The sequence below is a fragment of the Arachis ipaensis genome, chromosome B03 (assembly GCF_000816755.2).
Source record: "Arachis ipaensis cultivar K30076 chromosome B03, Araip1.1, whole genome shotgun sequence".
In the NCBI taxonomy this organism is placed as follows: Eukaryota; Viridiplantae; Streptophyta; class Magnoliopsida; order Fabales; family Fabaceae; genus Arachis; species Arachis ipaensis.
In genome coordinates, this window is record NC_029787.2 from 119,304,894 (window position 1) to 119,315,839 (window position 10,946).

Below are 10,946 nucleotides of genomic sequence, written 5' to 3' on the forward strand. Positions count from 1 at the left end.
AATCTGATTTATTTGGCAAGCCTATCATATTTATTTCATTTAATCTGATTTTCTATAGTTTAAAATTCTGCTGCATGAGACAGGCTTATTTCCCTCCAATTTCACAGCCTGAAGGGTTGCCACTCAAAATCCTTGATGCAAAAGGCAAAGAGTGGATATTTCAGTTTCGTTTCTGGCCCAACAATAACAGTAGAATGTATGTTTTGGAAGGTGTCACTCCCTGCATACAGTCCATGCAGTTGCAAGCAGGTGACACAGGTATTAAAGACATGATATGCTAGAATATATGGAATATTCGTCGTTCGTTTGTCCTTATTGATAGCTTACCTTCATATGTGAGGTTTGCATGAACGATCCTTGTAGTTCAGTCTGCCTTGCATTTCTTCCACGCCTTAACTTAATGCTATTTTATTTACTTGGATGAATTTTATATTCTAAAATGTCTTGAATGTTCAAATATTCCAACAAAGTTGACAATCTTTTTTTTTTCTTTACCACAAAGCCGAGCCCCCTATCCTTGTAGTTAGACCTTATAATTTATCTAGTTTAAGACCTTTCCTCCTGTATTAGTTGTTGAATGTGTTACTTTTTTTTCCTCCAGTAACATTTAGCCGGCTGGAGCCAGAAGGGAAGTTGGTTATGGGATTTCGAAAGGCTTCAACTGCTACCCAATCTGATCAGGTACGGCCTTTAGGGTGCATTTGGTGAAAAGACAAGATAGGAACAAGACATAAATACAAGAACAAAGACAGAAAAAAAAGCGTTTTTTGTATCTTGTTTGGTTTGTGTTTAAATATACAAGTACAAAAATTTTAGAAGTCTATTTTATCCCTATTATCTTCCTTTCACTATCATAGATCCTCCATTATAGACACACACACACAAACATCAACCACTCACCACCACCGAGGCCAAAATCTCCAGGTATGCCTTCTCTCACTGCAGATCTGCTGTCCAGCTTCCCTCACAAATTACCAATATAATCTCCTTCCTCAGCATCAACCAATCCTTAAACAAAAATCACAATCAACCACTAAGAAAAAAATTTGAGGGAGAAAAACACAACTTCTGCAATAACAGTAATGAAAATTAAAGATTTAAAGGGAATGAATCTTACCTTCCAAGGGTTGAAAGAACAAAAAGGCTCTCTTGGTTTCCAAGGAGGTGGGGTGAAAAGGCTTTTGTTATTCTGGGGAAGTCAGAAGAGGAAAATGGGTGGGTGAAGGGGGCAAAGGGAAGGGAAGAAGAGAAAGAGGGAGACACAGAAGAAAGTGGATTCAATTAAGGGCATCATTGTCCATAGAACAATATGATAAAGGTCGTTAAGAATATAAGATTACAAAAAATTCTTTTCCTCCTTTGTATCTCCAATTTGGTGGTACAAAAATTTCTTCAAATTTTACCACGTGCCGTGATGCGTCTTTGTATTAATGTGTCTGTTTTGTAACCAAACATATTTGTGTCCTAGCATGTCTTTGTATTTCTGTCTTGTACTCCTCACCAAACACAGCCTTGGAGACTAAAAGTATAATTTCTGAACGATGCAATCTATATTATTTTTCATGTACTTTCTTTATATTCAAACTTTGTTGGATATGGTGGTGGTTGTTCTGTAAAGAAAAGAGTTAATTGAAACTTTGTACTTTCCAACTTAAAACTTATATTTATTGTTTACAGGACAATGAAGCAAATAAGACCGGAAATGGACACTCCACAATTGGTGAAGTTAGTATCGCAAAACCAAAACACCATTGAACTGCAAATGTTTGTCATTTGAGATATTCCCAATTGATTGTATCTTCCTTTCTTTATTTAGGTTGAAATGGCTGATCCTAGTTCATGGTCTAAAGTTGATAAATCAGGATACATTGCAAAAGAAGCACTTGGGAGCAAATCTTCAATCTCTAGAAAGAGAAAGAGCAGCATCTTGGGTTCAAAGAGTAAACGTTTAAAAATTGAAAATGAGGATTTGATAGAACTCAAGATTACTTGGCAAGAGGCTCAAGGCCTGCTAAGGCCGCCTCCTGACCATGTCCCTAGCATTGTGGTGATTGAAGGTTTTGAATTTGAGGAATATGAGGTACCTTTTTCTTGCTTTATGTTAGAAATTATCCTACTGTTAATTTAGCATGTAGTTGTAAGACTCTTGCGTAAGATGAGTTTAAAGTCGAGCTAAAAAGACTGGAAGGAAGGGAAGTGGACATGTGACATTGTAATGTGCTTTTTTTGTTTATATTTAAAATGTTGAAGTCTTTTAGACTAGTACTTTAACTATTTGGTTGGTTTTGTTGTTACCTTGTTGTTTTAGTCATTTAAATGGTAGAAATTTGTATAAATTCTTGACTCCCTTGTGCTTTTTTAGGATGCTCCAGTGCTGGGTAAACCAACCATTTTCACCACTAGTAATGAAGGGTAAGTCACTTATCTTCCATCATTCATCCATAATTTGATTTGTTGATGGCTCGATATCTTTGGCATATTTTTTAATAGTTTGTGGAATGATGTTCTGTTGTAACTTGCATGGACAATTTCTTCTAAAGTTGATACTGTTGCATAGAGTCATATGAATGACTTGTATCTTAATGTGCCTTGACAATGCCCAGACCCACTTTCTTGTGTTAAAATTCGAGTTGTTGTATTTAGAAGAATAAGAACAAGGATGGAACTCTCTAGAGACAATAATACCATGCTAAGAGTCCTCTATCTCCACCTTAAACTATTCGATAAAGGCACATGAATTATTTTATATTTTAATGGTGACCTTAGCATGGTTATCAAAAACCACACAATTTTTTTCATTTTTCGTTTTTTGTTGTGTATGCTAGATTAGCATTTTATATGCACGAGTGTATTTATTATTGTGCTTATGCTATCAGTTTATTTAGAACCTTAAAATGACAATTTATACCTTCTGCAAAATTTACTCTCTTTTATTCTTGGTAATTTACTCTATTAATTTAATTGAGCATATTGATTATCAAATTTTTGTGGCAGTGAAAAGATCCAGTGGGCTCAATGTGAAAATTGTCTCAAGTGGCGCAAATTGCCAGCAAGTGCAATTCTTCACTCAAAATGGACGTGCTCTGACAATTCATGGGACCCAGAAAGGTACAGCAGTGATCCATTTCTCTTAATTCTTGTGGAACTCTTGTTTCTGTATGTGTCTAGCAAGACAGTGCAGATGAAATTAGTAAACACATATCCCTGGTGAATAAGAATGCATGCCATACAGGCTTAATGGATATGGGCCAAGAGTGATGTGGTATGGATGAAAAATTCGAGAAGTTGAAGGAGTTGGAAATTTTTTCTTTTTACTGTATATCTAATTATGCTTCAATTGACTCCTTACTTTGATGGATTTTTTCCCCTTTTTTGAGTCATAAGCCTTGCTGAAAGGTAGCTCCTTTTTTTCTTTAAATCTTACTCCATGAAAACAGATCCTCTTGCTCAGTGGCACAAGAGCTGACTGCAGAAGAGCTCGAGAATTTGCTACCTTCTTGTAATTCAGGTTTCGATGTTGACTCCTTCTTTCGAAGCAATGTTTTGAATTGCTTCTCTGGTACTTTGTAATATTTTAAGGTATTTCTAAGCTATGGTATTATAACAACTCTAGTTCTGTTCAATGCATTTATTTGGCAGTTATTTCAAAGAAAATGAAGGCCACTAAGCAAGAGACAGATAATTTTGATGCTATGGAAGGACTTGATACACTTGCGAACCTAGCTATCTTGGGGGAGGATGAGTCACTCCCTACGTCTACCCAGGTTACAACGAAACACCCCAGGCATAGACCTGGCTGCTCTTGCATTGTTTGCATTCAACCTCCCAGTGGGAAGGGCCCTAAGCATAAGCAGACATGCACATGTACTGTCTGCTCGACCGTGAAACGTCGATTCCTTACCCTACAACAGAAGCGTGAGAAGAAACAAACAGAAAAGGCGGAGACAATACGGAAAAGGCAGCAGCCTCCTCCCCCGGGACAATCAGCTGAAATAGTGATTGAAGATGACTCGTTGCCTTGTAGTAATGCAGGAGATAGCAGCCCAAACCCAAACAAGGATGGAAATGGCGGTTCAGATGACGATCCTAACCGGATAAAATCATCTAACTTACCATTCAAAGGTCAAATCGACCTCAATATCCAGCCCGAGCGAGAGGAAGAGTTGTCGCCGCGATCAGATTCTGGTGGCATGAAGGCACTGCTTGATGGCACAGAAAGACATCTCAGGCAGCTGAATATTTTGAACTCCGGGGATGCAGATTCTTCAGGTAGCCAGTCAAAGGGAGTTGGAGATGAAACAAGGGAACAAAAACTCAGCAATGGTGTAGTCCTCGGAAATAATAGTCACAATTCTGATAGGGAGCTTGTGCAGCCTTTGACTATGAATGTGTGAAGTTCCAACAAACTCCCAAGTTGGTAATTACTTAAAGTGACATACTCTTGCAAAGCTATGTTGAAGTGGGGAAGATTTTTGTGTGTACATTTATCCACTTCGATTAAATGCTTCTTTTTTGAGTGCTTGTACATAAATGAGGGGTAGGAAACTGAAAAGGGATTGGTGAAAAGCTAACAATATGTCCGGTAATGTAAGTGGATATCATATCAGTTTGTTTAGGCAAATTGTAAAATGCAGCTGAATGGGATGGTAGGCTGATGTAATTAATTAGCCCAAATTTGTTCTCCGTAATTAATGTTAACTTTGTGTATATTGATGGGAAGAGCAATACTTTAGAATAGAATCTATTCAGCATTGGCACATTATAATTTTGTTGGTGGAATGCAATTATATATTTATACTTTATCTTTTTCATTCTATGAATTTTCACTTCAAAATCATTTTTTTAATTAATTATTTTGGTGGATTTCTTTGAAATGATTGATTTCGAAATGCTTAACATCTAAAAACAAGAATTTGGATCCTCTAAATTTTGAATTCTCATTTTAGAGGGTAAAGTGTGATCTCTCACCATTTATTTCACATGTGAGACCAAAAGAAAATATGAGAGAGAAACTATTCAAGGGTAAATGATCAAATTTTACCCTCTAAAGTGAAATTCAAAATTTTGAGAATCCAAATCGTAAAAACATAGTGTATTTTATCATTAACTTGTCTATTTATTAATGATTTTCTTGCCAACCATAAATGATATGTTTAAAATTTTAATTAATTAACTTATTTATTTATTTATTGTAAAGCATGAATCTAACGAGACAATCTTATTTTCAATGAAAATAGAACTTTATCCTAATTCTTGTTATTGTAAAATTCATAAATAACAATCTAATTTTAAAGAGAACTCCGTTTAATTTTATTTTACGAGAGTTTCCTTGTTCTATTCTACAGTCAACCACTTTTCAAAACAGAAGTTTATAAAGAAGAAAAAATAATGTAACGCAAGTACGCAACCTTGATTAATTATGATCATTTTAGTTTTTGTTTTGTTTAGAAAAAGAAATATATAAATAGAATGACTTAAACAACAAAAGGTTATCCATTTACAGGCTTAATTAGAAGAGAAGGAACATTAAAGAAACTTAAAATGGGATGAGATGGGAAGTTCTATTTAAATAAACTACAATTTCAGCTAAAAAACTCCCTAAAAATAAAAAAGATCAAAAGAGAGTCACAGAAAAAATATGACCAAGTCAAGTGTAAATAGAAAAACAGCAATGCCATTTGTTGTTATAGGAGCAACCTTTGGTGGTTCCAAGTTGTAAGCACCTTTGTTTGATTAGCATCAAATAAATTCGGTTGTTCCTTGTTTCACAGCCTCCTATTAGAGTACCACCCCAAGAAGAAAAGGGACTTTTCTCTCTTCAGAACCCTTTTGTTGGTGACAATTTTTGTTGCATTTTGTCACCACCTACTTTCCTCCCTGTTAGTCCATTGATCATAATCTAGAGGAGGATGAGGAACATACCCTACTGTGTTAGATGATGACCATTGTTTATGGTCTTATATGTGATTTCTGATACTTGATTTACCAAGTTCAGAAACACATAGAGTAACAAAACAGTATAAGAAAAAAAAAAAACATAACATAAGCAAAAATGAATGACCTATTCTCAAGTTCCTTCAAGAAATACACTGATGTGGCGCCGCAGAGCGACTACATGAACGATGTGGAGGCCGGAAAGGAAAGTATCAATCTGGACAAGTTCTTCGAAGATGTGGAGAATGTGAAGGAAGAGATGAGAACCATCGAGAAGCTGTACAGAAAGCTGCAAGAGGCGAATGAAGAGAGCAAGATTGTCCACAATGCTCAGACCATGAAGGATCTTCGCGCGAGAATGGACCAAGACGTGTCTCAGGTCCTGAAACGTGTGAAGATGATCAAGGGTAAGCTGGAGGCTCTAGAAAGGTCCAACGCAGAAAACAGAAAGCTTCCGGGGTGTGGTCCAGGGTCCTCAGCGGACAGGACAAGGTCTTCGGTTGTTAGTGGCTTGGGGAAGAAGTTAAAGGACTTGATGGATGACTTTCAAGGATTGAGGGCCAGGATGCAATCGGAGTACAAGGAGACAGTGGAGCGCAGGTATTTCACAATCACTGGGGAGAAGGCAGATGAAGACACCATTGAGAATTTGATCTCCAGCGGCGAGAGTGAGAGCTTCCTCCAGAAAGCAATTCAAGAACAGGGGAGGGGTCAGATTATGGACACCATTTCTGAAATTCAGGAGAGACATGATGCTGTCAAGGAGATAGAGAAGAACCTTCTTGAGCTTCACCAGGTGTTCCTCGACATGGCAGCTTTGGTGGAGTCTCAGGGCCAACAGCTCAACAACATAGAGAGCCATGTTGCTCATGCCAGTTCCTTCGTTCGCCGCGGCACCGAGCAGCTTCAGGAAGCTAGAGATATTCAAAAGGACTCCAGGAAGTGGTACTGCTATGCCGTCCTCCTCGTCATTGTCCTCATCATTGTCCTCCTCTTCCCTATACTGATAAACATAGCGCCTCACTTGTTTTGATTAAACACGCTAGATTCACCATGTTTTGTGCCTCGCCAAATGGCAGTTTTGATCAACATCACTTCACACATTTTCATTCATAGCCAGATAGCCTTCATTCTCATCACAACTTTCTCTGAAGCTAAGGATCATTAGAACAAAGGTTATTCTGATTTTTCTTTTTCTTTTTTTGAATTCACATAGAATTGTAATAGGAAGACTACAACAGAAACATGAGCATCACAATGTTGTAACCATAATGGTTGAAATACTTACTTAGTAACTTGACTTTCCATATCATCCAATTCTATAATGCAACTTGATAGATCATAAATAGGTATATCATATTATGGGATCCAAATTCCAACAGAATAAGCTACACCTCGCAGGTGATGTCAATCCCCAAAGAAAATACTTTTTCTTTTTTGTTTATATAACTTGGCCCCTTTTTAAGGCTTAAATTGCTTCTTCAACGACGTGGAACTAAATACATGAATTAAAGAAAAGCTACTACAGCAAGGTGCGACACAAAAATGGCCTTATTATAATCCCACGATGTATTAACGTATTAATGTTGTCTAATAGAATTGACCTCGTTTAACGAGATTTACCCATTCAAAAGTTGAAATCAACCAAATGCAAATGTCATTTATGAATACGTTTATTTTTCAAAGATTGGATGGCAAGCTACCGTATGTTAGAGTCTAGCATGCCCATAAGTCGATTAGATTATGATCAAGAAGCCTACGGGATTAAGAGCCTGTTTGTTTGGTAAGTAACAGAAGTTTTTTTTTTTTGAATGATGAAAAGTCATAGAGTTTTTAATTTTCTGAAGAGTTAACTCACAGTTTCTTGAAAGTAAAAATTTCTTGAAAAAGTAAAAATATATGACTCTGCTAGAAGTACTGACATTTTACCACCATTTTCACGTAATGATTCATGTGTTGGAAATATTGACCTTCTACCAGCATTTTCAGACAATGTTCCATCTGAATCACCTACTGCAAATATTCCTTCCAGGTAATTTTTTTTTATTTTATCACTATTTTTATTACTAAGTTTGTATTTAACATTGTGTGTGATATAAAATCTCAGTTTTAATTTTATTTTTTCACATATGATTTTATTTTTATAATTAGTTATAGCAAGTTCTTGACCTTAATAAAGGAGGAGGAAGTTCTAATAAGAATAAAAAAAATAAAAAACAACAAAATATACATGGATACACATTTTACATTTTTTTTTATTTTCACCTACCATATCATACACAATAAAACAACAAACACTAACTGCACAATAATTTTTTTGACATTGTTATGAAGATTATTGTGAATTAGAATTTTGTTATTATTCACCACATATAAGAACACCGTTATGGATAAGAACCCAATGCTAAAAGCGCTAGAAAAATGGAACTAATAAAAAAACAAATAAAGAATTAATTGCCTAATCGATTGTAATCTTAATGATTAAGTTATGTAAAATCGACATGCAATATTCAACATTTGTTATCGTAGTTATTTTAATATCTATTTTTTGTATAAAAAAAGTGTATTTTTTGAGTTATTTATCCAAACGCTATTATTTTTAAAATAAGTATTTCTATAACTAAAAATTCAAACACAAAATAACTTATTTATAAACTGCTATTAATAAAAATCATTTAAAAATCATTTAAGTTATTTATCCAATGCCTAAGAAGAGAGAGATGTGAATGAAATGATTAATGAACTTAGTATCTTTGAAGACTCTTTTGCATTGGCCATGATTTGGAGGCTGTGATGACTCGCAGAAGTCTTGATGTCAATTCATGATGCTAACTATTTAGAGGATCTTTGACAATGCAGGTTGAAACCCAGTTAATGAAAGACAGATAAATGAAAACTACTATCATCTCAGGGCTGTAAGATGGTAATTTCTTTTAGTGAGTTCTTCATCTTAACCTCCTGACAGTCAGTCAATTTACACAGCAACAACAGGGGAACTCAGCCAAACAACTAGAGGAAATAAAAAACCAAAGCACATACACAAGATAAAACAGCATAGGGCCATAATTTGCCAATATCCAGCATTAACAATATATAAGCAGTGACCAAATAAGAAATTCCTCTTTAATCAACATAATTAGTTAAAAAAAAGGAAGGCAAAAAGAAATCTCAATTTAATTTACAAGCATCCCCAAACTCAATCATGTACCGGCATTGGGAAGAGCTGCCATAAAGGAATTGTAAGAAGACTCAAGATCAAAGTGAAGTTGCCGAGCCTGCTGTTCTGTCAACTCATCAGCTGCCCCCATCTTCGACAACCTTGCAATCCATTCCTTCATCTTTGTTTTCCCCTCGAAATCAGGTGGCAAGATCGTCAACTTATTGAGGGAAGCATAAAGGTCCGAGAGCAGTGGGTGCACCTGATCCACAGCCACCATGTTAAGCTTCAACGAATCCATAGCCGTAATAAAGTTCTGCACACACTCAGCTACAATGGCAGCCGAGGTTGATGTAGAGGCAGCAGCCGCCGCCCGATGCTCCACTGTGGCAGGAACACCGGATATCACAAGCCGGTTAATGGCAGCAGGGCACTCCATCTTGTAAGTGTCTGCAAACCGCTCAATGCTAGGGACAGTGTCTTTGAGCGTGGAAGCCAGTGTTTTGAAATGCGCAATTAGCTTCTGGCACTCTAACTCATACTCCTGTGGTGAGATTATATCCCTAACATACGCTTTCTCAAGCCTCTCAGTGGCTTTGATAATGGCATAGAGCTCAGCAAAGTTATCATACATTTCCCTCTCGCGCTTGTCATTCCATAGCTTAACCTCCATAGTATTACTATAAAAGGGTAATATGAATACACTGAAGGAGGAGGATTGGAGAAGAGAACGGGACACGCGCAAAGGGATGAGCCCCTCTTCACTGAGGAATAAAAACAAACACAACATGGTCAGAAATGTAATAGTGCTAAGATTACAAAACCAACCAAAGGGGTTTGGGGAATCTAACCTAAGATCAGCAGTTCGTAACATGACAAACCAAAATGCAAAGAATATACTGTAGACTGTGGAGTAGTGCTAAAACCAAGAGTTGCGAATTCACCATTCTCATGTGATAAAACAAAACAACACAAAACAAAACACGAGAACAATTCCTAATAAATATCCTATCTTTCCATCGAAACAAACCAGAAGCAATCCAAAACAGTCAATGAATCATACTGGGTTTCTATTATTTACTTTCAAATCCCAAGTAAAAAAAGAGGGGTTTTTTTCTTTTGTACATTAAGAAACCCAGCTTGGAATGGGTAGATTGTGATTTGTGAAACTATCCTGAAATATTGAAGCAAACAAGACAAAGGAGCGCAAACATTGATGAAAAACAAGCAAAGCAGAAAAGCAAACAAGCAAGCATGAGAATCCCATTGTAAAAAATCAAATCCCCGGCATAAGGAGAAACTCGAAATTAGTAAAATTACGGATAAGAAAGAAAGAAAGAAAGAAAGAAAGAGAGGGAGAGAGAAAGAAGAAACTCACAGAGAGAGCAGGAAGAAACGAAGAGGTTGATGGGAATTGGGGAAAGGGGGGTGTTTGTAATAAGAGAGAGAGAGAGAGAGTTTGAGGAGAGCGGAGAATGAATGAAAGGGAAGGGGGTCTGCATGAGATTAATCAGGTGCGATGCGGTGCACCCGAGAGGTTGCGTTTGCGTTTGCGTGTTCGGGTCCCACTCGCGATGGCTTTGCTTACGTCATCAACGTGTAGCAGCAGATTATCCATCAACCTAAGTAATCAAAAACATCCCATTATTAATGGAGAAAATCTCTTCAATATACACACATTGGGTTGGATTCCTTTTAATTAGATTTGCATTCTACCCGCCTTCTTCATGGGCTCATTTTTCAATAAAAAATATTTAATTTATTTTTAATATATATTTTAATAATTAATTTTAATATACATATAATATAATTATTTTTTAATATTTAAATTCAATAATAAAATAAAAAATTTAGA

General features: G+C 36.3%; 3 protein-coding genes across 3 annotated transcripts in view; 2 read left to right on the forward strand and 1 right to left on the reverse strand.

Annotated features, from left to right (window-relative positions):
- LOC107631046 (B3 domain-containing protein Os07g0563300) overlaps window positions 1–4,795 on the forward strand; it is a 9,598-nt gene extending 4,803 nt beyond the window's left edge. Inside the window, exons 8-15 of the mRNA XM_016334363.2 lie at window positions 84–258; window positions 602–681; window positions 1,678–1,725; window positions 1,817–2,080; window positions 2,363–2,412; window positions 2,995–3,108; window positions 3,438–3,508; window positions 3,640–4,795. Of these exons, the coding sequence (XP_016189849.2) occupies window positions 84–258; window positions 602–681; window positions 1,678–1,725; window positions 1,817–2,080; window positions 2,363–2,412; window positions 2,995–3,108; window positions 3,438–3,508; window positions 3,640–4,394 (1,557 nt within the window). The 3' untranslated portion in view covers window positions 4,395–4,795. The remainder of the gene's footprint in view (window positions 1–83; window positions 259–601; window positions 682–1,677; window positions 1,726–1,816; window positions 2,081–2,362; window positions 2,413–2,994; window positions 3,109–3,437; window positions 3,509–3,639) is intronic.
- LOC107633630 (syntaxin-124-like) lies at window positions 5,634–7,229 on the forward strand. The gene has a single exon (XM_016337236.2). The coding sequence runs from the start codon at window positions 6,053–6,055 to the stop codon at window positions 6,965–6,967; it is 915 nt and encodes a 304-aa protein (XP_016192722.1). The 5' UTR covers window positions 5,634–6,052; the 3' UTR covers window positions 6,968–7,229.
- On the reverse strand, window positions 8,840–10,602 carry LOC107631045 (vacuolar protein sorting-associated protein 28 homolog 2). The gene is made up of 2 exons (XM_016334362.2): window positions 10,470–10,602; window positions 8,840–9,855 (listed from the first exon to the last, which is right to left on the reverse strand). Exon 2 carries the CDS (start codon window positions 9,762–9,764, stop codon window positions 9,135–9,137), a length of 630 nt encoding a protein of 209 aa, XP_016189848.1. The 5' UTR covers window positions 9,765–9,855; window positions 10,470–10,602; the 3' UTR covers window positions 8,840–9,134.